Raw genomic sequence first — 26,423 nt, 5'->3', positions numbered from 1 at the left:
CCTGTTCATCTAATGGCCATAGTAAAGACTATCCAAAGTGGAAGCTTAGTACAGCTTTGCCTTTGGATCCCGTGTCTAGGATTTCTTATTGTGCACTATATGCAGAAGGATGCTTTGGAGCAGAGAGCGTTAGAGGCCACTTGGTGGAAGTAGCAGTGTCCCTAGGGGAGCAAGAGGATCCTCTTGGTGTGGAGAGGTCCTTTGGCCGTCACTGTGTGTCTCTCCGCAGTCAGCTGGTGCTCTGGGTTAGCCTGTTGCATTTCTTTCTGCTGGTGTTTGATATGGGAAACTCTTTCCTCAGCATGCCAGCCCCTTCCTGAGATCCCCCATGGGCAGCACACAGGCAGAGATGTGGGACTTTTGGACCCTGGGACATCTGTCAACTACAGTTGTGATCTCGGCTATTCACTAATAGGAGAAGAGACCATTCGCTGTACTGCTGACGGTGTCTGGAAGCCTGCTGTCCCTCAGTGTAAAGGTGCTTTGTGGGGCTGACTTTGCTCTGTTGTAGCTTCTGAGGGTGCCAAGCCCAGATATATGCATCAGCCGTAATGAAGGCTGCCATTTGTCAGCACTGGAGAGTTTGTCTAACAGGTTTTGCTCTCATTTGATGAGCTTAGTGCCCCAAAGCTTCAGGATGGAAAGGCCCCCTTTGTCAACCCCAGGACATGTAAGCCCAAGGCTTCAGAGCTCTGCTAATGCGGCACAGCCACCATGTGCCCTGTTGTCAGTGTGAAAATTCACAATGACGGTCACTGGAACCTGGTCCCTGGACCACATGCAGAGAACGTTGCACTTGGCTGCAGCTCCTGATGATTGCGCTGGATGTAATCACTTACTGTTCATGGAGCCATGACAGCACAGCAGTTTTGACATCCTGAGGGATGCTTTACAGTGGAATGTTTCCCACGCGAAATTTTGGTTTCCCTGCACTCATTCACTTTTATGCCCAGGAGTCACAGGAACTGCAAGGGCGAGTGTATCAGCAAGGAGCCCAACAATCAGAGGAGGGCCTCCTAGATCTGCTTTTCTGAAAGCAAAGTAACTTTGGAGAGGCCTGCAATCCACTTTAGTCCCTCCCATGTATCATTCACTGAGTTCAGGGGGAAGAGTCAGCACCCTGAACATCAGAGAAGATACAAACACAGAAACAAAGATCAACCAGCAGAGAAGGCTTCCAACAGTCTGACCATAAACAATACATACATCGGTGATGCACACACAGATCCAACTGTCTGACCATCCATACCTAGTTACCAGAGAGAGAAGCACCACCATCTGAGTTTTGAAACCTGGGGGCTTCGCTTCTTAGCAGCTTCCCAGAATCTCATCTGGCACACAAACCTTCTTCCAAAAACCAAGCCCCAAAGTAAAACCCAGCTCAGAGTATTTCTACACTTTTCAGAGCCACAGGGCATCCAAACCCTTGAGAACCAGTACCTCGTTAGAAATTAAGAAAAGGTTTTGGCCTCCCCTAGTCTAGCTTCCCTTAATTGGCAGACCCATGAGTGGGTGAGGAATATCTTTAGCTCTCATTGGCATTACAGCAAATTGTCCTCCAGCTTCATGTAGATTTGGTCTTTCCCACAGAAACTGTCCTTGGGTTGGTATGCAAGGTGGTGGCAGAATCCTGTAGCTTCCATCTCTCTTCTCTCTAGCAATCGTGTGCCCTCCTCCTCCTGTGATTGAAAACGGGAAGCATACGGGCAGCTCTGCAGATGATGTTCCATATGGAACCAAAGTAATTTATAAATGCAACGCTGACCCAGAAAGAGGAGTGAAATTCAACCTCATTGGAGAGAGCACCATCCACTGTACCAGTGACCAAAAGGGCAAAGGGATTTGGAGTGCAGCTGCCCCTCGGTGTGAGCTTTCTGCTTCCTCTATTCAGTGCCCACTTCCCAGCGTTCCAAACGGCTACAAGATATCTGGACAGGGACCCCCGTATTTCTATAATGACAGTGTGGTATTTGGTTGTGATGTTGGCTTCACCCTGAAGGGCAGCAGGCAGATCCGCTGTAGTGCCAGTAGAACGTGGGATCCTGAAGTGCCCGTCTGTCAGAAGGGTGAGTGAATGATCCTTAATTACTGAAACGTAGCTTTTTCTCAGTTTTGTGTGTGTGTGTGTCTTCTTCTCCCTTAGCAAAAGTTGCCCTTTGGATTTTCATATTGAGTTTTAAATATATTTTAAAATATTTATGTAATAAATTATGTAATAATTAACTGGATTTACCTTTCCCGTTTTCTGAATTCTGATATTCAAGCTATGTGACCTTTTCCATATCATTTCATCTTTCTGTACTTCATTTATATCCTCTTTCACTAAACATTAATAAATACTTACTCCGTGTGAGACGCTGTTTTAAGTGCTGAGGACATAAAGAAATGTAATGGGCCATCCTTGTTGTCATTGTGCTTTCAATCCTATGGGTGGACACGACAGGTATTACTTTTGTGACAACAGCTGGTGGATCGGAGGCTTGGCAGTGATAGAAAAGAAAGAGATAACAGTAGTGGGGGCTTGGTGACCCTGTACAATCTGCACATGACTATTTATTGATCTGAGGGTCAAGTTTATTTCTTCTCTTAAGCAAGCAAGCAAGGTTATTCCCATGAGAACATTTTTAGCTTATATCTTTTACTTCCACATCTTAGTTCCTTCTGTGTAGCAACCTCAGGGTACACAGTCAGGGTCAGGACGATCTCATCCTTGCTTATCAGTTATGGGATGGTGAGCCAGTTTCCTGAGAATGTCACCCTTTACACTAGTACAAGTCTCAAGTAAAACCAGGGCAGTACCTCACATTTCAACCTCCATCAGTACTGGCCCTCTACACCTATGTACTAACAAGCTATTCACAGGATAAATTTTAAGTCATTATTAACACTTAGAAGGACATGGAATTTAAAAATGTGACAGTTTAGTCTTGAAGGAAGCAGGGAACCCAGGTTTTGGAAGTGAGGAAATCGAGTATTTCATGCTTGTGGGACAGCCAGCAAAAATGCCTGGAATTAGGAGATAAAATTGGCTTTTTCAAGTAACAGCAACTGCCATTTTCACTGGATCACAGCGTATATGTTCAAGTGGTATGGATGAGACTTAAATAATGGTTGGGCTTGGGAATCAGGTTATGAAGGGCTTTGAAAAATCTAACAGTATTTTATATTTGATCCTGAAAGTAGAAGGAGCCATTTTATTATATTGATTAGGTTGGTGACATCATTGGAACTGTGCTTTAGCTGTGTGAAGGATAAATTGAGTAAGGAGGGACTAGTGATAAGGAGACCAACTAGAAAGGCTATTACTGTAGTCCAGGTTTGAAGCAAAGAAAGTCTAGAACACAGCAGTAGATGTGTCAAAGAAGAAAGTGAAGTTTATGGAAGAAATGTTGGAAAGGTAAAATCAGTAGGCCTTGTCATGTTTGGCTATGAGAGGTGAGAGAAAATGAAGAGTCAGAGTGACTTTTAGGCTCCAATATTGAGGGACTTGGAGGATGGAAGTGCTTTTGATAATTGTAAAGTTTGGAAGAGGGAAGAATTTGGGGAAAAAGATATTGTCCAGTTTTGAACATATTGAATTGAAATGTCTGTGGGATCTCCAGTTTGAGATGTCCACTAGGTAGTTGGAGTGTGAGAGCAAAGAGGTTAGGGTTCGACCACTCGATGTCAGAATCATCAGCGTAGAGATTAGAATTGAATGCATGGGAGCTGATGAAATAATCAAGCTTAATAGCATAGAGGGAGAAGAGAAGAGTGCTCTAAACAGAGCCTTGTGGGACATCATGATTAGTGGGCATGATATAGGTGACCATCTTTGAGAATCAAGAGAGATTAGTGTCACAAAAACCTAGAGGAGAGTATATCAAGGAGAAGACAGTAATCAATCATTTCCAAGGCTGCAGAGAGGTCACAAAGGATAAGGATTAAGAAAAGGCGATTGGATTTGTCTACAGAGAGTTCATTAGTAACTTTGGAGAGTTCATTGTTCAGTCAAATTAGGAGGTTGGAAAGCAAGATTGTAGAGCATTAAAAAGATAGTGAGAGGAAAGGAGTTATAGATGACCTCATGGACTTTAGCCAACAAAAGCAGAAGAGATAAAGTACAAAAGCTGTCTGCAATGGATGGATCAAGTGAGGGTTTTTGTGGGGGGGGCAGATGTGGCAGTCCAGTGAGAAAGTGAAGCTTGTTGTTGTGTTCGTCCTTCGTTGCTGAAGAAGACCATGCCATCAGAGAAATGATGACATGACTTGCACTTGATTTTCTTTTGAGTGAGGGAGGGCTGTGCAGGTCACCAGCCTCACTTCTCCTCCAGAGCCATCTAAATCCAGTGACCAGATTTTCATCAGGATGACTGAAGATGACCCAGGATGAGGCAGTTGGGGTTAAGTGACTAGTCCAAGGTCACACAGCTAGTGAGTGTCAAGTGTCTGAGGTGAGATTTGAACTCAGGTCCTCCTGACTCCTGCACTGGTACTCTATCCACTGCACCACCTAGCTGCCCAGGTAAGAAAGGAGGAATGACAGAAGGAACGATCTGCTGGAGAAGGTGGGATGCAATGGGATCACTTACACACATAGAGAGATTTCCTTTGACATAGAAAAGGACTATCTCTTCACGTGAAATGGGATAAAGAGGAGACAGTGGCAGAAGACATCTGGGTGCTGTGAGATGAGGAAGAATGCAGAAGAGGGAACTCTCCATGAATTGTCTCAATAAGATATGAGCTGCACAGCTGAACCTCTGATATGTCCCTATGTCTGTGGAACTCTGCAACGGCGTACTAAATATCATGTAATGTAATTTAGAAAACTTTGCAAATGGTTTCTCCCTTCTGTCTTTTGAAAACAAGAATTCCCTGATGTGATCTTGTTAGACAGTTATCGAACTGAATAGGAAATGAGAGGTCCCTTGCAAGGTTGTCACTTTCTCTTAGGATAGGAAGAATTGTTCTATGATTGAATGAAACTCAGTGGTCTTCTGCTAGAAAGTTTCAGATTGACTTTAACATAAATTCCTTTTAATTGGTATTTTTACATAAAGAATACTTTTTCTTCAGAGTGCCCACCTCCTCCTCAGATACCCCTTGGTCAACATATAAGTTAGGAGAGAGGCCACTTGGCTCCTGGCATGTCTGTAGATTATACCTGTGACCCTGGACATTTGCTCTTGGGAAACAAATCAATTGGCTGCATGTCTTCAGGAGCTTGGAGTCTTTCTGCCCCACAGTGTGAAGGTACCAATGGTTCCAAATTGGACTACTTTTTAAAAAATTCTGAGGTGTCCTTAAATGATCTGAGTCTTGCTTCTTTAGAAGCATCATGTGAACCTACAGAAGAACAATTGCAGTTGCCCTTAGATGGCAGTCCTGTGGTTCCAGTTAATTCCTCTTGCCAAGAGGGCTAAGTGTGAATTGATAAAGTTTGAATAAGAGCTTTTGTCTTATTTCTGTTTACTAAGTATTAGTTTAGCCTAGACATTTCCTTTAAAAGCTCTTCATTGACACCCAACATTATGTGTGGAGTTCTCAACCTTGATTTAACAATTATCCTTAACTCTTGGGCTTTTCTATGTATGAAGATGAAACTGCTAAGCAATTGAGATGTTTCTTGATAAAGTTTCTAGTGGTAAAAGTTTTAAGTCTGTGGTGTTTCATCCACCAAAAACCCTCACTCAGTGGTAGCTACTCTGGCTCTAAATGGTGTGGGAGGTGAAACTATATTACCATCTGTCTCTAGGTACCAATTAACTGGCCATGTTTATAAGCTCTGTTGGAATCCTGAGGTGGGCAATAGGTTTTGGTTCCAAGAGATTCCACTTTGGGGTGAGTAACCCTACATCTTTTTATTTAGTTGCGATTTGGTGGGAATGATTGAAGGAAGTTCTGTCTTAAATCCTTTGAAAAGTTGATATGACACTAATTTTAATGGGTTTGAAAGGTATTTTGTGAGAGGAGGTTAAAGGGGACAAACTTGGTCAGGATAGGAATTTTAGAAATGTTTACTGTCTAATCACTATAACTCATTTAGCTTTGATAAAAGATTTTTTATATCCCCAAAATTTCTAGTAGCATCTCTTCCCTTTTCCCTACCATAGAGACATTTCATTATAACAAATAATATTTTTAAGGGAAAACAAAAAAGACAAAGTCAACCAAACTAACCAGTACATTGAAACAGTCTGAAAATATGTGCAGTGTACCACATCCATGAGCCTCCAATCTCCGCAAAGGTGGATGGGGCAGCTGTGGCAGGTATGCCATATGTGGGGGTGTCTTCTTGTATCTTTTTTGGAGCCCTGCTTATTCTTTACAATTTCGCAGCATGCACTTTTGATTATTTTGTGACTGCTCTTTCTGATTATATTGTCATTATATGTATTTTATTGATTCTGCTGCTTTACTCTGCATCAGACTGTATAAATCTTTCCATGCTCTTCTGTTTTCATCATATTCATTGTTATGACAGTACAGTGATATGGCACTGCATTCATGTACCACAGTGGATTTAGCCATTTCCCAACTGATGAGCATCTATTTCGTTTCCAGTTCTTTGCATTACGGTGAAGGGATAAATATTTTGGTGTATGTAAGAACTTTCTTCTTAATCAGTGATTTCTTTAGGATATGTCTGGTAGTGGAATCTCTGGTTCAAAGAATATGGGTATTATATCACCTTGATTTGCATAATTCCAAGTCATTTTCCAAAATTATTACATTAATTCACCAACAGTGACTAGTGTGGCAACTTCATAGCTCTCTCAGCATTGACTGATCTCATCCTTGCCAATTTTCAGAGGGTGCAGTGAAACATCAGGGTTGTTTTGAAATGCATTTCTCTTACTGTTTATTAGTGATTTGAAGCATTTCGTGTGGTTATTATTAGTTTGCCGTTTTTCTTGCATGGGCTTGCTTCTCAGTGCCTTCTTTCTCTTGTTACGACTCAGAATTATCCTAGTTATGTCAGTAGCGTATAAATGTGATCAAGCTGCTTCCTTTTGGGAGATGAAAGATCCTGGAACAAATATGTCCCTTATTGCAAAGGTGTTTTTCTTTTTCCTGCTTTGTAAGGCTATGACAAATTTGTGTGTGTGCGCATTGAATTCAAGACACGTTTTAAGTGACTAGTATGTAAAGTGACTAGCTAGATTCTGGTGATACAAAAACAAGAAATAATCTCTTCTGCTCTGAAAGAGCTATCATTAGAACAATAGGGATGAAATAGGCACATGCATATGTGTAATACACACACATATATACACGTATGTATGTACAGAATAAAGTAGACAAATACAAATGAATTAAAAGTAACTAAATAAAAAGTAGTTTGGGAGGGAGATCACTTGCATTTAGGCAATGAAAAAAAGTGGTCGTTGATCAGAAAGGAGATTGAGAAGGAAGTGAGAGGTAGGGGAAAATATAGTCCACACATGAGATTCTAGTACAAAGGCACAGGTATGGCAGATGGAACAGACAGAAGGCCAGTTTGGCTGGATCACAGCACAGGAAGGGGAGAGAATTTACAATGAAACTGGAATGATAGGTTGTGGGCAAGTGGTAAAGGGCTTGTAAAGGTAAATAGAGGAGTTTCTGTTTTATCCTAGTGGCAATAGGAAGCCACTTATCTTTGTTTCTTTTTTTCTTAATATTTAATATTTTATTTCCCCCCAAAGTACATGTAAAAACAATTTTAACATTTATTTTTTAAGTTTTTGATTTCCAAATTCTCTTCTTCCTTTTCTTCCTCTCCTTCCTCATTGAGAAGGCAAGCAATTTGATATAGGTGATACATGTGCAGTCATGCAAAACGTATTTCCATATACGTCATATTGTGAAAGAAAACACAGACCAAAAAAACCAAAAAAACCCAAGAAAAATAAAGAAAATTTTTAAAAAGCTACAGTCTGCATTCAGACTCCATCCACTGTCTCTCTGGAGATGGATAGCATTTTTCATCAAAAATCCTTTGCAATTGTCTTAAATCATTGTATTGCTGAAAGCAGCTATTGTTCATGGTTGATTATTGTACTGTATTGCTGTTGCTGAAGCATTTCGTGTGGTTATTATTAGTTTGCCGTGTTGCTGTGCACAGTGTTCTCCTGATTCTGCCCACTTCACTTGGCATCAGTTCATGTAAGTCTTCCCAGGTTTTTCTGAGAGCATCCTGCTTATGATTTCTTATAGCACAGTAGTCTTCCATCACAATCATATCCCACAATTTGTTCAGCCATTCCCCAACTAATGGGGCATCCCCTCAATTTCCAATTCTTTGCCACCACAAAAAAGCTGACAAATATTTTTTGTATGTATAGGTCCTTTTAGTTTTGTTTTTGTCTCTTTGGGATACATACCCAATAGTGGTATTACTTGGTTAAAGGGTTTTATAACAATTTGGGCATAATTCCAAAGTGTTCTCCATTAGTGTCTCAGTTTTCCCATATCTCCTCCAACATTTGTCATTTTCTTTTTCTGCATATTAGCCAATCTAATATGTGTGGATGGTACCTTAGAATTGTTTTCATTTGCATTTCTCTAATCAGTAGTGACTTAGAGCATTTTTTCATATGACTATAGATAGTTTTGATTACTTTGTCTGAAAACTGCCCATTTATGTCCTTTGAACATTTATCAATTGAGGAATAGAAACCATTTGTCTTTATTAAATAGAAGGATGACCTGATCAATTATGTACTTACAGAATTCACTCTGGCACCAGTGTGTAGGGTAGACTGGATTGGTAAAAGACTAGAGCCTGTCGCAGTAATCTAGATGAGAGGGGATGAGGGCCTCTGTAGCTGTGTGACTAGAGAACGGATCAGATGGAAGAGACGTTGTTGAGGTTGAAATAGCAAGATTTGATAACTCTTCAGCTATGTGGCATGAGAGAAAGTTAAGGAGTCCACGCTAGAGCTAAGGTAATGAACCTGGGAGACTGGGTGAAGGAAAGTGTCTTCCTTATTAATAAGGAAGTTTAGAAGAGGGGGTGGGTTTGGGGGAAAAGATAAGTTTTATGTTGCAAATGATAGGTTTGAGACATGTTTTGGCCATTCAGTATCTAGTAAAAGAAAGTAAACATAATGCATATTAGAAGACAAGAAGTTAATAAAAATGGTATAAAGATGAGGCATGGATTAGACAATTAAACAATAAGATAGATTTTGAACTGGTTGGATGGCAGGATTCAATGAATAATTGTTGCTGCTTCAGTGTCAGCATGCTAGAAAATCTGTAGTGGAGTATCCAGAAATTTGTGCTTGCAGGCCTTGTGCTATTTAGCTTGTCTTTCAGTGACTGATAAAGGCATAAATGGTGTTCATCAGATTTGCAGATGACACAAAACTGGGAAGGATAGTTATCATAGCAAGTGACAGATGGAGGAACCAAAGAATTCAAAGCTTTGGGCTGAATCTAATGAAATGCAATTCCGGTAGAGACAAATGTGAATTCTTGTACTTGGGCACAAAAAAATTAACTTCACAAATGTAAGCTGTGGGAAGCATAGTTAGACAGCAATTCTGGAAAAATATTGGGGTTTTAGTGAACTCCAAGTTCAATATCACCAATGTGATACAACAGCTAAAAAAAGCCAATGTAGTCTTGGTCTACATAAAGAGGGGCATACTTCCAGGAATAGGGAGATGATAGTCTCGCTAACTCTGTCCTCATCAGACCTTCTCTGGAGTATTGTGTTCTGTTTTGGAGACCATAGTTAAAAAGGATACTGATGAGCTAGAAAGTATCCAGAGGAAACCATCCAGGATGGTGAAGGACCTGGAGTTCACGTCAGAGTTGCTTGAAGGAAATGTATTTGCTTAATAGAGAAGAGAAGACTATGAAGAAGAAGTGGGAATGTGGTAACTGTCATTAGATATTTGAAGGCTTGTCATTGGCAGAAGGGATTAGATTTATTGGCCTTTGAAGTTTTGCAAAACTAAGAGAACTGGATGGAAGTTGCAAAGAGATAAATTTAGGTTTGATGTCATGATAAACTGTTTAACAATTAAAGTTGTCCAAAAGTAGAATGGGCATGATGGGTTCCCTTCCCTTGGAAGTCTTCCAACAGAACCTGGACAGCCCCTTATCAAGTACGTTATAGTTGGTTGGTTGTTGTTCTTTGTTCTCAAAGAGGATCAAAATAACACAACTGTGTTGGAGTCAAGGTACAGGCAATGTGGCTGATCAGAATCCTTGGTCACAGATTGGGCACAAAATAGTCCATATGAACATTTGGAGTGGAGATATCTCTAAATTTGCATGTCTCACATTTCTTTTGAGCTACTGCTGTTCTGCTTAGCTCATAGAGCACTGTGCCTTTTTTGATGCAGGAATACCATGCTAGGCGGTCCTTTGCTTGTGTCTCCTACGTCACACAATTGAGTCCAAAGCTTTTCAGGAAAACCTTGAGAGTGTCCTTGTATCACTTCTTCTGACCTCTGTATGAGCACTTGACTTGTGTAAGTTCTCCATAAAAAAGTCTTTTAGGCAAACTTGTGTTTGGCATTCAAACAACATGGCCAGTCTATTAGATTTGCACTCCCTGCAGTAGAGTTTGAATGCTTGGCAGTTTAGCTCAAGAAAGGACCCCAGTATCAAGTACCTTATCCTGCCACATGATCTTCAGAATCTCCTAAGTCAATTCCAATGGAACTGGTACACTGTCCAAGTTTCATAGGCATACAAGAATGAGATCAGCACAAATGCTCTGTAGACCTTCAGTTTGGTAGTCAGCCCTACTACCTGTTCTCTCCCACACATTGCTTAGGAGCTTCCCAAGCACTGGGCTAACTCTGGCAATGCATGAGTCAACCTCATCTTCTATGTGTACATCCCTGGAAAGTTCACTGCCAACGTAAGTGAATGTATCTACAGTATTCAGAATTTCTCCATATGCAGTAACTGATGATTCCTCATGTGGATGGTGTAGTGCTGGCTGATGGAGAACTTCTGTTTTCTTCATATTAATTGTTAGGTGAAAATTAGCACTAGCTGCAGAGAATTGAGCCATATTTTGTTTCACGTCAGCCTCAGAGGCTGCATTGAGTATACAACCAGCATCACAGTAGGAACTTCTTGATATATAGGTTGTACTAGATGGCTGCCAAGGCTGCTTCCAACTTAAAATTCTCTGATTCTGTGACACCTAAGCAGCTTCCAAGGAGACAGGTAAAGAATTAGAATTTCCAATAACAGTTTTTAAAAGAAAGCAATTTGTAGCACAGAAACTAAAAGCACTTCAAGATATCAGAGATTAAGATTTACCAGTCACCAATTCTTGTTCATTTTCTTTTCACTGAGATGATGCATACTAATGGTAAATATGGCCTTTTGTCATAGATTTAAATTCCTTAAGTGCATTGTATTTCTCTGAAAGAAGTTAGAACATGGCAATAACCTCAATCTTCTTTCTTTGATTTCAGAAGCGAATTGTAGCCTCCCAGAGTACATAATTGGTGCCCAGAATGTATCGACTAAAAAAATATATAATTTTGGAGCTATCTTTACTCTGAAATGTGACGAAGGGTATACGCTAGAAGGCAGTCCTCAAAGCCAGTGTCAGAAAGATCGTAGATGGGACCCTCCTTTGGCAGTCTGTAAATCACGTAAGTATAATATAAGAACTCCTGTCACATCAGACTGTATCTTTTGTCCTCTAGTGTTGGACTGTATCAGAGATGCCCTTTCTTTTGCTGAAAGACTCACAGAAGGAGCAGTTCAGTTCACTGAATGTTTGAAAATAAGCTGATCAAATTTCAGATAGAATTTCGGGAGGTTTCCTTTCATTTTGTATGCCATGGAGTTTTAAAATCTCACATATTTCTATTTTAGAGTGGCTAGGTGTGGTACTTTATAAATATTGATTGATTGATTTAGTTTAGCAGGAGCTGAAATCAGCCAGTGAGTCTTCATCACTACTGGCCTACTTATTACTACTCATCCATAAGCCTTCATTTCCTATCTCTGGGCCTTTGCACTACTGCCTTTTATTTGGAAGATGGTCTCTCTCCCCACCAGTACCTCTTAGCTTCTCTGATTACCCTCAAGACTCAGCTCAAATTTTCTTCTCCCCAGCTGCTAGTGCCTTCTCCTCTGAACTGACTCTCCCTCTAATCTTTATGGATCTTGGATGAACTTGGTTGCCCTCACATTAACTCCCTCAGTAGCCTGTGAGCTCCTTGAGGCCAAGGGATGTCTTTTGCCTTTCTTTGTAACCCAGTCCTTAGCACAGAGTAAATGGCTAATAAGTACTTGTTATCTAACTGTTAAGAAGCATCTCTCAATTGACATAAAGGAGTGCTAAGGTGCAAAATCATTTTCTGTCCCAAGAAGATTTTGCGGTACAAAACCAGTAATTTTTATTTCAGAATCTGTATTGATACTGAGTCTTTTTCCCACATTTTATTTCTTCTTTTAAAAAGTGCTATTGTCCAGATAATTACACAAATCCATTTAATTAGGAACTGATGTGATACAATTTCAGAGGATACTGGTTCAAGTCCTCTCTTTGTCACTTACTGAGTGATCGTTGGCAAGTAACCTTAACTTTCTGTGCCTCAGTCTCCTCATCTCTCAGGTCCCTTCCAGCTCTAAATCTTATATTCAAGATTTTGACTGCATGATATGTAGGCAAAAATGGTATTCCCCAAATATCAGGTTGGACACATTTTACCTATCACCCTATCAGTTTTCTTGTCATGGTATTTTTAATGTTTAAAAATCATATGACCAAATACATGTGTCAAAATTTTGTCAAATTTTTGTTTTGTCAAATCTTTCCAGAAGTTCACGCATTAGTTTAATGGTAACATTGTAAGAATCTATTCTGAAGTTGTGTTAAACTCTTCAACTGATATTTTCATTTTTTTTTTCAGTGAATTTTTCTTCCCTTGTAGGCCCCGGTGGTCATCTTGTTCTCAGTGGTAAGTTTTAACAGTTAACTTTAGAAAAGTAATAGTAGCTATTTTAAGCCAATATCTGGAATCAATCCAGTCCCCTTTTTTCTACCTAAATATCAGTTTATCATTTTGAACCATTATATAAAAGTAATACACTTTAGAGTTACTTATAAACCTGAAGAAAAACTCCAAAGAAAGCCCTGGATTTTGATGTTGAAAAAATTTGTTTTATGCTAGTGTAGTTCTGTACAGATGATTCTGTCTAACTGATATTAAATAGTCCATTTGAAGCAGCCCGTAGCTAGGAGAATTAGAAGACTTGTTAGTATAAAATGCATTCATTTATGTATTATGAGGGGAGGAAAAGAAAGACTGATCCTCATTCCCAGTGTAGCTCTAATTATTTGACTAGAATGTAGCTGTTGAGACAAGACAGGAGATGATGAAGTTATTTGTACTTAGGTGTCCCCTCCACAAGTTGATATCCTTTAACTTGAGCCATTTGATCAAACATGTTTGATACATAGATTTTTTTGCATTCAAGGTTTAATCTTGAACCCTGTGTAGGGTGTGTATTTGCTGCTAAATCGTAAGATAAAAGTTAAGAAGCCAGTTGGCCACACTTTTCCTGGTGTTTAACGCTCCTATTTTCCTGCCTAGGCATTATTTTGGGTACACTACTTCTGATTCTATTTGTTGGTTTCACGTGGACAATGATATCAAAATACAAAGAAGGGTGAGTTCAATTATATTGCGTTACAAAATATATAATACTGCATATGTTATTTATCAGAAGCTACAATCAGTAAGAGAAATGTTTACAATAAATACTTAGCTTATTGGTGACTAAGGTACAAAGGAAAACATATAAGGTTCTTAAGTGGGAGATTTTCTAGGGAAAAAGCATTTATCATGTAGATAAGGATATTGGGTGATAGAATCATTTAGGTTATTTCAAAATGTGTGTTGCTCATAGCCATCTCCAGCTTGCTTTGGCCAAAACAGAACTCATTATTTTTTCCCTCAAAATCCCACCCCTTGTCTGTATCCCAAAGAGACCATGAGAAAGGGAAAAGGACCCACATGCACAAAAATATTTACAGCAGCTCTTTTTGTGGTGGCAAAGAATTGGAAATTGAGAGGATGCCTGTCAATTGGGGAATAGTTGAATAAGTTGTATCGTATGAATGTAATGGAATACTGTTGTGCTATAAGAAATGATGAGCAGGCCGACTTCAGAAAAACCTGGGAAGACTTATATGAACTAACGCTGAGTGAAGTCAGCAGAACCAGGAGAACATTGTGCACAGTAACAGCCACATTGTGCAAGGATTATCTATGATAGACTTAGCTCTTCTCAGCAGTACAATGTTCCAAGGCAATTCCAAAACACTTGTGATGGAAAACGCTAACCACATCCAGAGAAAGAATTGTGGAGTCTGAGTGCAGATTGAAACATACAATTTTCACTTTCTTTCCCTCGTGGTTTTTCCTTTTTGTTCTAATTCTTCTTTCACAACACGACTAATGTGGAAATATGTTTAACATGATTGTATATGTGCAAGCTGTATCAGTTTGTTTGCTCTCCTGGGAAGGGAGGAGGGGAAGGAAGGAAAAAAATTTGGAACTCAAAATTTTACAAAAAATGAATGTTGAAAACTATATTTGCATGTAGTTGGAAAAAAAATAAAGTACTATCAAGGAAAAAATTCCATCTCTTCTGGACTTTGGGATTACTGCTGAATGCACCAGATCACCCAGGTTCATAGCTCCGGTGAAAGGTCCACCTTCAGTTTGCCTGTGCAAAATCATGGCACCAGAAGTGTGATGTTTTATGTGAGGAACAGCTAAAAGGCCAGTTCAGATGAACTGAAAGAGGAATGTGAAGAGGAGAGCTATGTGATCAGGCTAGAAAAGTTGGCTGGAGCCAGACTGCCAGGAACTGTAGATACCAAAGAGAAGAGTGTTTGATCTTGGAAGTAGAAGAGTGACATATCACACCTGGACTTGGGGGCGAGAATGGAGGAGAGGAGTTAGAAAGTTATTGCAATGGTCCAGGATACAGGTGAGAAAGGTTTAAACTAGTGTCATCACTGTGCAATTAGAGAGCAGGGGTCAGAGGTGAGAGGAGTGGAGCCTCTTCCTTCAAAACTTAGTTCAAGGACCACCTTGTACATGAAACCTTTTGTGATCCTGTCTTCCAGCTGCTGGTGCCCTCCCTCCCAAAGCTGCTTTATATCTATTTTGTATCCATTTTGACTATGCATTTGTGTCATGTTTTTTACTGTGATAGAATCCCTCTGAATATTGGGAATTTCAGTTTTTGAATTTGTATCCCCTGTGCCTAGCTTATTGACTGATTAGCTTCAGTTTTGCAAAAACTGAAGCTCACTGTTCTTTAAGTGGCTGTTTCTTTATATCCCTTTTTCTATAATTTCTAAGAAGGTATAAAATGATATCTTTCATTTTGTATATAATTAACATTACAGTAAAAATCACCTATGTCAACAAATGTTAGTGACATCTCTATTTTCCCCTTAGTTATAGCTAGCACATGTATATTGCATCCAGCTTTCTGTTATTCTTCATAGACTGTTCATATCCCTGCAAAGTTTTTGTCATTTTTGTGACAATCTAGTACCCATCTCTGTAACATAACAATCTGTTGAGCTTTTTCTAATATATTTGTCATGCATGTAAATATATACAAGACACATAAAAAGCAGGTCAATCAACAAGCTTTTTAAATCCCTTACTATATGCTAGGCACCGTGCCCAATGTGATCAGCTGGGAGACAGAACCTTTAAGCACAAAGAAGCAGTAGATTCTCAGAGGCAGAGTAGAAGAGGAACAGCATTCCTGGCATACCCAGCAGCAACTGCAGTAGAGGCCAGTGTACCTGGACTCACGCCATGGAGAGGGTAATGGCTCCAGGTTATGAAGTGCTCAAATGGCAGAGTAACCTGAAGTGGATCTTAGGTATCAGAGGAAGCCACTGGAGATTGCCATCTTAGTGTATGTGATATGAAATACAATTATAATTTTCCTGTATCATACAGTTTTCTAACAGTATTGACTATGTATTGATTATGAATTTTAAGTTTAATTGTATATTACTTTATGCAGCAGCAAAGTGTTTCAAATCTGCTTTTGATATCCACTAGCTGAGTGACCCTTGACTAGTCATTCAATCACTTGCTGTCCCAGGCAATGTTCTCAGATTACTGTATTTCCCTAACAGTTGCTAGCATGAATTAGTAGAAGTTATCTTCCTGGGAGACATCAGTGTCACAGGCCTAGACAAAAGCTAATCTTGTGTAGGCATAGTGGATAAAGTGCTCGGCTGGTAGGCAGAAATACCTAGGTTCAGAACCCACCTCTGACACCGGTTGTGTAACTGCACATATCACATTAGCTTATGTCTCATGCAGCTCCCTAGGGCTCAACTCTTAAGTCAGAGATGGACTATGCTGGTATAAGGAGGATCCACGCTGACAAAATCAGAGATCTTTTACATATTTATGTATTAATGTTGTACATGAATTCAACTCTATCTTCTAGTTTTCCATGTTCAGCTGATGTTTTTAATCTACTATGTATTTTGATAACTGCCATTTTTTAATCCTTTTTTTTTTTACTTTGAAAAGTGAAATCTCCTCATGGTTACTTTTTTTTCTTTTCAACATACCGCTTTCTCAAATCTGTCCTAGTTAAGTTTGGAAAATGTCATCACCAGGAGGCTGAATTCTTGGGCCATGGCAACCCACGAAACAAAGAAAAACAAAGTCCAATGCAGCCCCTTATGCTTCTGCCAGGATGGCTTTACAGTACACTAAGAATCAGTTTTCATACTGGCTATAAGCATCTCCCTACCAGTTTGTACTCTTACTATGAGATTCTGGTCCAATGAACAACAAGAAGACATATTATGAGAGGAAACAAATCATATTAGTCTTGAGAAATGAAAACAGAAAACAAAAAAAAAAAGAAGTTTCTATTCGATGGAAGACTGGCTCACAGATTTTCATTGATGAGGCTTTAAATAAGTGAACTAATGGAATTGTTTTTATCATGTACTGAAAGGCAAAAAGAAACATAATTTGATGGAAAACATCATATTATGACATATTGCAAAAAGATTATCATTAAATTAAATAGTTTATTTTTACCAAAAATATTTCACTGAAGATGAAGAAAATTCTACAAAGAATGTAAGACCTTTCAAATTTAATCAGCATTTACTTTGATACTTGGTGACCTCAATGAAAAGCTGGACACAGGGAAGGACAGTGAAAAATGTTTCTGTGATGTTGTTTGGCATTAGTCATGTTTAGTGTTGGATTCCATTTGAAGAACATTATCATGATATAATTGTGAATTTTCTAGATAGTCTTTAAATCTTTGGCTACATTATCTTTTTAAAATAAATGTGCAATACATGATCACCAAGGCATCTATGGGTTGTTTTTTACTGCTCTTTGGAAATAGGATAAAACAAACTTGTCAGTTATGTGCTTTTCCAAGAGAACCCTGTGAACCAACTTTGGTTGTAATATTTTGACTAATATGTTATAACTCATTTTGGACTTATTCATTGATGTATAATATCTCTTTTTCACCTTTATTTAAGTTTCCTATATTAGCCATACTGCAGAGTCATTAATGTTATGTCTTTACATATTTTTAATCTGACCTAGTTTATCTGTTTTATGGTTTTCCCATTTGCTATCCAAATCCATTTAAAGTTTTGAGGTTGGGTAAGCTTGGTTTCTTTTTACTTTTTCTTTTCTTTCCTATACTATTATTGTTCTAGCTTTAGAACATAATATAATATCCAAGATATATTTATAACCAAAAACAACACTGTTTGAGTGATCATCTGAGTGATCATCAGTTCTATGTCTTCTCAGATACAGCCTCATCATCCCTATCATGCCTCCAAACTGTTAATGTTCCTTTAGATTCTGTCTTTGACCCTCTCCAGTTTCTAAAGAAACTCCTCTACACTCTTGGTAACCTGGTTTGCTCCCTTGGGCTTATGAACATCACACACACACACACACACACACACACACACACACACACTCACACACTCACACACATACTCTCACACATTCACACACTCACCACAAACTGGATATCCCAGAGACATCTCAAACTCAACATCTCCAAAACAAGATTCCTTACCATTTACCTTCTTTGATTCATCCCATCCCCATACCACTTCCAAATGTCAATATTTCTGTTGATGGCACCAGGGCCATACTCAAAGCCATACCATCTTGTCAGTACCCTCTAGAGTTGGTGTTCCGCTGGCATAGTCTTTTTTCCCCTCTACTCCCTCACTTTATTTTAAAATTTATTTTAAACTTACATGCAAAATAAAAAAAAGAGAAACAAACTTAAATACAAAATAAGAAATAAAAGCATTGCACAATGCACCGCAGAACGTGAGAGGATCCATAATAAAGCAATAAATTTCCATTTCAAGAAAGCCTATAAAATAAATGTTACACTTTGTGTTCAGAGCTATCGATCTTTTCTTTGCTGCCCTTTAGGTTGTCTTTTATTCTCTGCTGTGAACTCTTTACTTTGTTCTTTTTTCCCCCTTTCTCCCCCTTCCCCCAGGAAGACTGCAATTAAGCTTGTATATATAAAGATATAGATATATATCTAGATATATACATACATATACACACATATATACATATAGGTACATACATACGTACACGCATATATATATATACATTGATGTCTACATTCATATGTATTTATGTAAGACTGTACTATACTTGTTTATCCTATGTTTCTCTAAAGGTAGATAACATCTTCCTTGCTAAGTGCAAGTCTTTCCATTTTTCTTCTCTATCCACCAACTCATCATTTTCTACACTGCAGCAATATTCCAACCTTATGCTGTCTAGTTGTTTTAAATAGTTGAAAAAATAATAAAAATGAATATGGCTGACATAGCATAGTTTCCCTGTTTTTCTCTTTGGATGAAATCTATTTTAGTTTAACTTTGTCTGAGATCATGATTACTGCCCCTGGTTTTTTTTCCTCTAATAAATTTTACTCCTGATCTTTATTTTATGTTTGTGTGTATCTCTAATTTCCTATCCCTCCTGACTCCTCTGCTTTACTTCTGCCTACTAACTTGCGCCCTCCTGCTCAAGGATCCTTCCATTATCCTCTCCCCCTACTCTTTCCCCTTGTCCTCTAGTTTCTATATGAATTTAGAAGACTTTTATAGCCTTCCAGATATATATGTTGTTCCCTCTTTATCCCATTCCTGTTAATTTAGACACCCTTTGTCCTATTCCCTCGCCATCCTCTCCCTGCTTCCGATCACTTTAGCCTTTTATTTCCTTCTAAATTTAAAAAGACTTTTATACCTTTCTAGATGTATATATGTACTGTTCCCTCTTTAACTTATTCCCAGTGAGAATAGGGTTCCAGGACTGTCAGCCCTCTTCCCCCATGTAATTCCCATGTCAGTTCTTCTCGCTCCTCATTTGTATAAGATTATTACTTTTTTTGAACCCTTTTCTAGATGGTTTTACTTTTTAGGATCACATCATACTTACCTCTACTCCACTCTCTTTTGCACTTCCCTGTCTTAGACATACAGTTTACATTTCCTTGTATAGAAAGTAAACAATCTGTCCTTTTTGAGTCCCTTGTAATTAGTCTTTGATGTTTACCTTACATTTCTCTTGGATTCTGTAAGTTAGATTTTCTGTTAAGTTCAGGTATTTTTGCAATAACATCCTGAAAGTCTGGCAATTCATTAAATGCCCTTTTTTTCATTCAGGATTATACTTGACTTTGTTGGTATGATATTTTTGGCCACAACCTGAGTTCTTTTGCTCCTCAGTATATAGCGTTCCAAGATCTGCAGTCTTGTATTGTCACCACTGCTAGGTCTTATGTGATTCTAATTGTGGTTCTATCATATTTGAATTATTTTTCTTGTTTCTCATATTTTCTCCTGGAGCTGGGAGTTTCAGAATTTAGCCATAAATATTCCCGTAGGCTTTCCTTGTAGGATCACTTTCAGGTGACGAGCAGTGGATTTTTTCTGTTTCTATTTCCCCTGTTGTTCTAATAATCCTGGACAATTTTCTTTAATTATTTCTTGTATGATTGAATCAAGATCCTATTTTTGATCGTAGCTTTCTGTCTGATTATTTTATGATTTCTCTCCTTGATCTGGTTTCCAGATCAGTTGTTTTTCTTAAGAGATGTTTCACATTCTCTTCTGTTTTTTCATTCTTTATATTTTGTTTTATTATTTTTTGGTCTCTTATAACATTGCTGGCTTCCCCTTGCCCAATTCTAATTTTCAAGGAGTTATTTTCTTTCTTAAAATTCTGGATCTTCTTTTCTAGTTGGCTGACTTACTTTTCATAATCTTCTTGTTTTTCTTGGATTTTTTTTTAGATTTCCTCAGTCTCATTTGATTTTTAAAGTCTTTTTTAAGGTCTTTCTATGAATTCATTTTGGGCAGGTGATCATTAGATGTTACTCTGGGGTAGGAGAGGCTTTTTTTGCTTCTGTATCCTCTAAAGACAAACCCTGGTCTTCCTTATTCCCATAGTAACTTTCTGTGGTTGGATTCTTTCTCCTTTGCCTCATTTTTTTTATTTGTAGCATCTTATTTTTTGTAATCACCTCTAGTTCTGGGGTATGGGGCATGGTGCCTCTGGCATCAGGTTCTCCTTCTGTTCTCCTCTCTAGCCTGAAATCAAAAACAAGAATTCTACCCTCCTGTAAGTGCCACAGTGTTTCTGCACTCACCAGGCATTTGCTGGTTCCTTCTCACCCAGAGCGGCATCTCTGCAGTACAACTGAGCCTGGTGTCCCTTTTCAGCTGAGGTTTCCTCAGTCTTCCCTGGCTCAGATGCCCCACTCTTCACACTGTCTTGGAGGTGAAAATTCCTGTGGCTGGCATGGAGGCTACTTCCCAACCCAACTAGCCCCAGGGCTCGCAGCCTACCACTTCTGAGGGAGCTAGCCTGGAGGTGTTTATACTGGACAAGGACCAAATCTTAGATCTTCTCCAGGTGTCCCAGAAGGACCACTATTCTGCCCCAACTCTTGTTTATTTTTACCACTCTACATTCGCCTGAGGTGCTGTTTTGTCTTGCTTGTAGGGGAAATCTGGAGAGCTTAGAATTTTCTGACCTATTCCTCCATCTTCTGGAATCCTCTCCTCTAATCCTGGCATAGTCTTAGAGAATCTAGGGACGCCTCCATGTTACAATGAGTCATTGGAGTAGGACTGAAGTAGAGTATATAAACCTCTTGAACCTAGATATTTAAGGGAATAGGTACATATATATATGTATGTATGTATGTATGTATGTATGTATGTATGTATGTATGTATGTATGTATATACACACACCCCATAATGTAGAAAAGTGTTTTTGGTTTTGAAATGAGAGTTTGAGTTTTATTTTCAGCCAACTTTTTTCTATGGAAACTCATCCCCAATTTTATAAGGGAACTAACATAGCTCAATTTAGAGAAATCTGTTCTACAACTTTTAAAGGAAATAGTTATTTTTTTTTAATTAGGTAGACTTGTTAGATACAAATAAATTTTAAAGCCTCTAATTTTTAAAGATAATTAAAAAAAAGGAGAGAGGGAAGGAAGAAAGGGAAGAAGGGGCAACTTGTGCAAAATTGTCACCTGCACTTTTACATTCATTTTATGGTCTTTTGGGATAGGGTAAAATCATGGTAATAGTATGGTAAAATCTTTTGCTTTGAAAAACAGAACTTTGGAGTTCTTTAGGCCTTCCTGTGTTGTATCTTTAGGATGATTTTTAACTGTCAAGTTCTTTCCAAGTGAGTTTTTATACAAGCTCCTGAGAAAATAAGTAATAAAATGAGCTGGGCAAAAACTTTTAAAATTTTCTGAGTGTGGTTTTTAGTTGACTTTAAAATTTTTAAAGAAGGAATATAGCCAGATCTTAAAAATAGTTTAGTCACTTCAGTCTCCTTTCAAAACTAAAACTTTTTAATAAAGTTTTTTTCTCTTATATTATTTTCTTCTCCTATTTAGCAGTTATCATACTAATGAAAATTGTAAAGAAGTAACTATCCATTTAGAGACACAAGAAGCTTATAATAGTGATGCTTACAGCTTTGCAACTTAACCCGACGGCTAACAGGTATCTAATCAATTCTGAATATTTTTATCAACCTGTATTGATAATAAACATGCTCTTCTGAATTAGGTATATTAATGGTTACCACTTAAAATATTCTCACAATATGAATTAAACATGCCTAAAAACCTAAGTGTAATGGTAATTTATTTTTATTTTTCAAAATTTATAGCTTGTAATAACTACCTGCTTCATATGCCTGAGTATCACTTTGTTTAATATTTTGTTAGTCAGTTAGCTTGTAATATATTGTTGTTAGTAATATTCACATTTAGATCGTGCTTTACAGCTTACAAAATGCTTTCCTCATAGTTCTTGGGTAGATAATGCAAGGGGTATCCTCATTTCACTGATGAAGGAAGGTAAAATATTAGGAAATACCTTGATTTAAAATAATGCAACTTACCAGATATTAGTGAGGATTACATATATATGTATAGTATTGTATTATTATATATAAAACATATATATTGTAAGATTATATTATTATATATTATTTTCTTTACAGAATAATTTTTTATTGTATAAAGACCACTACAAGTTTTATTATATCCAGAACTTTGACAGCATTTGAAATATCTAACCAGTATGTGATTCATATGTCACTTTTATATGTATTTCCTCCATAAATAAAGGTATATCCATAATTTGTACATGCAGATAATTGAGCATCTTAATTTAAAAAGGGGGTAAGCTTGAAGAAGGTTGTGATGCCAAAAGTTTAGACTTTTCTTTCTAAAGAAAGTTTTTTTAAAAGGCCAAGAACTCAGAATGAAAACATCATAGTCATCATGTTAAATGCCACTAATCACTCATGAAAAGAATGCCACAATTGTCTGCATTCAAAGTTTGTACAGGATAATTGCTACTTTTTTCTAACACCTGAAAGAGAAATCTGTTATTTCAGTTGCCATTGGATGCTACGAAACTGAAGAGCGGTCTTGGAAGAAACCACCCTGCTTATGGAAAGTGTACCCCCAGGTCATCGGACAAAGTCTTAGAACTGATTTTACAGAGATGCAACTTTTATCGGAACTTGAACTGTCAGGTGGAACAAAGCAAGGCTGCCTTATGATGGTGGAAACTGAATTCCATTGCTGTTTTCCTCCCAGTAACTTTAAGAAGTATCTTCATGCCTGCCATCTTGCCAGGATGCAACGACAAACACCTGCAGACTTCTGAAGCTTACACATTTTTTTTTTAATTTTTTTTTTTATTTTTTTAATGTTTAACAATCACTGCCATACAATTGCGATTTTATCCCTCCCCACCCACCCCCCACTACCTCCCTCCCTCCCCACGACTGCATACAATTCTGTATAGATTCTACATATACTTTCCTATTGAGTATATTTTCACTATAGTCATGCTATGTAGTCAGACTGAGATAAATGAAAGAATCCGTATAACAAATCAGAACATGATACACAAACAGATACACATACACAAACATGATCTGCTACATTATGTGAGTGACTTCCATATTTCTCTCTCTGAGTGTGGAAGGCATTTTGCCTTGAGGTCCACCATTGGGATTTTTTTTTTTTCAGAAGTTCTTGTGTTATTACAAAAATCTAAGTCTACCAGAAAAAACTCTCACACACTGTGGTTGTTGCTGTGCATAAAGTTCTCGTGGTTCTGCTCCTTTCACTCAGCATCAGGTCATATAAGTCCTTCCAGGCCTCTCTGAAGTCTTCTTGTTCATCATTTCTTATGGCACAATAGTACTCCATTACATTCATATACCATAATTTATTCAGCCAACACATTTTTCATATCAAGTTTCCTTATTAGAAGTTTCCTTTAAAAAAAAATTGGGCTAGCCAAATTCTGACTACCTTCTTTCAACCCAGCCACTCTCTCTGCTTTTGTTATCAGTACTGTTTGTTATTTGCACCCTGAACTTGAGACGGGTTTTAATTACTTAAGGAAAGAGGGTCAAAACTGTTTTCTAGGTATACTTGACTTTGCTCACTTAGGAGGCAGTTTTTCTTTAAAAAAAAACTGTTTAAAATAGTTTCATTTCAGTTACGAAGCGAGCATTTTGCTTTTTTCCTCAGGTTAAAGTTAGTTCCGTATCTGCTTTAGGTTTCCCTGTGACCCTGTGATTTATGAAAGTGATGTCATGAAATACGTTAATAAAATTATTAAGGGAGATGTCTTGATTGCCAATGGGAGGAATTTGAGAGGGCAAATATTGAAACTTTTGATGCTCCTTTATTCATATTTCAAAAGTTGTAGTTTCTTATTTTTAAAAAGTGTTAAACCTATGAACTAACAAATAAAAATAATTTCTCTAGAAAATTTGGCAAGCCTGAGCTAACCTGGAAAAATAGATATTTACACAGATGTTCTCCATTCCTTCATTGCAAGGGTTCCCAAAGTGGGGGATACCCCTGGAGGGTGCTGGTACAATGTGGGGGTGGTAGTTGCCTCAGGCAGAATTGGGGTGGCATTGAATAAAAAGTGGTGGAAGCATAAGGAAAGAAATTAAGAACATTTTGAAAAACTATCCACACGTGTTTAGTCTGTTGTATAACAGACTTAAAATTGTAGTGATTACATTATTTTCCAAATAGACACAGAAAATGCAAGATATATCCGATCAGTGATCAAGTCCACCAACAGTCTTAACAAGCAAGTATTGGCAGGTGGGCAGTTGTTGGGAAGTCCAGCATGCCTCAGCAGGAATAGGGGTGTAATGACTTGTTTCTAATATGATACTATACAATTACATGACTCAGTACTGCATCATCAGAATTTCAATGCAGGAAAAACCTCACAAATTTACAATAAATAATTAAATTTAAGATGCATCATTTCAAAAAAATTTATATTTTTTTGAAATGATGCAAATTTCAGAAAAAACTATTAAAGGCGTTAAAGAAGGTAGGTTTCCAGGAGTGCTGAGTAATTTTTTTTTTTTTTTTGAAAAGGGGACTGTAGCCCAGTTAAGTTTGGGAACTTTTGCTTTGGAAGAAGAAAACCTCAGCATAGACACACTGATTCATTCTGACTATAACTTGATCTTCCAATATTTCCGATACAAACTTTCCACTGGTCTATGCATACGTATCCTTAACACATTGTATTTTACTTATTTTCATTCATTTTCTTCAAGCAGATAGTAACCATCAAGTTTATCAAGTCTCCAGGGCTTTCCTAATACACGTCCTGAGAAGATAGCTTGCCTCGCTATTATTCATGCTAGGTTGACAGGATCTGGAGGGTTTAAGTGGACCACAAACTTTATTGAATTATTATGTGGCATAGCAGTCAAAAAACTCCTGCAAGCTAAAACTGATTTTTTTAAATGTCCAGAAATGGAAAGTAATAGTAGTCACGCTAAAACTCTGTTCTATTTAGAGCACATTTTGAGTATTATATTTATGTCTGGCCATTACATTTTTGGAAAGGCATTGACAAGTTAGAGTGTGACTATGACTGTGACCAAAATGGTGAGGGGTCCATGTCATATGAAGATCAGGTGAAGGAGCTGGGAATATTGTGCCTGGAGAAGAGACTTTTAGTGGAAGGAAAGGACAAATATCTGAATACATTTGAATGTAGTAATGTGAACTTGTCCAGCTTAGCCCTAGAGGGCAGAACTAGGAACATTGCAGAAGAGAAGATTTAAGTTCAATGTAGGAAAAAAATTCCTAACAATTGTGTGTTTGTCCTTCATTGCCGAAGAAGACCATGCCATTGGAGAACTAATGACATGACTTGCACTTGACTTTGTTTGGAGTAAGGGAGGGCTGTGCAGGTCACCACCCTCACTTCTCCTCCAGAGCTATCTGAATTCAGTGACCAGATATTCATCAGGATGACTGGAGATGACCCAGGATGAGCAATCGGGGTTAAGTGACTTGCCCAAGGTCACACAGCTAGTGAGTGTCAAGTGTCTGAGGTGAGATTTGAACTTGGGTCCTCCTGACTCCTGCACTGCTGCTCTATCCACTGCACCACCTAGCTGTCCCTCCTAACAACTAGAGCTATGCCAAAGCTCCTTGAGGACAGCAACTATCTTTTATCTATTTGTATCCTCACTCTTAGCACAGTGCCTGGCACATAGTAGACATTTCATAAGTGTTTACTGACTGGCTGACCTCAGGAGATAGTGGTTTCTCCCCAAAGGAAATTTTCAAATGGAGGTTGGATAAAAGGAGTTTGGAGGAATAGGCAGTAGGGGGACATAAGTTGGATTAAGTAACCTTTCAGATCGCTTGGGAATCTGAGACTTTATTTCTTTGAGACAGCTGCTTCAGGGGCCTACACTATGGTGGAGAGTTACCAATAACCAATACTCATCTCTTCTTCCTCTCACTTCATGACGTCTGTAGATCCACATCGTT

At 38.2% G+C, this 26,423-nt stretch overlaps 1 protein-coding gene across 10 annotated transcripts in view; it reads left to right on the top strand.

Annotated features, from left to right (window-relative positions):
• The window catches only part of LOC140529361 (complement receptor type 1-like), a 59,607-nt gene extending 35,235 nt beyond the window's left edge, over window positions 1-24,372 (top strand). For 8 of the 10 annotated variants that reach the window (XM_072647961.1, XM_072647965.1, XM_072647964.1 and 5 more), the window contains 7 exons: window positions 302-478; window positions 1,659-2,066; window positions 11,415-11,597; window positions 12,867-12,914; window positions 13,551-13,626; window positions 21,963-22,071; window positions 22,976-24,372. In XM_072647961.1, the coding sequence (XP_072504062.1) occupies window positions 302-478; window positions 1,659-2,066; window positions 11,415-11,597; window positions 12,867-12,914; window positions 13,551-13,626; window positions 21,963-22,056 (986 nt within the window). In that variant the 3' untranslated portion in view covers window positions 22,057-22,071; window positions 22,976-24,372. The remainder of the gene's footprint in view (window positions 1-301; window positions 479-1,658; window positions 2,067-11,414; window positions 11,598-12,866; window positions 12,915-13,550; window positions 13,627-21,962; window positions 22,072-22,975) is intronic. The other 2 variants (XM_072647958.1, XM_072647959.1) reach the window with 2 other exon arrangements.
• The last annotated feature ends 2,051 nt before the right edge of the window (window positions 24,373-26,423 follow it).

Source organism: Notamacropus eugenii, chromosome 2 (genome assembly GCF_028372415.1).
Source record: "Notamacropus eugenii isolate mMacEug1 chromosome 2, mMacEug1.pri_v2, whole genome shotgun sequence".
NCBI classification, from domain to species: domain Eukaryota; kingdom Metazoa; phylum Chordata; class Mammalia; order Diprotodontia; family Macropodidae; genus Notamacropus; species Notamacropus eugenii.
This window is presented reverse-complemented; position numbering and strand designations above follow the sequence as displayed.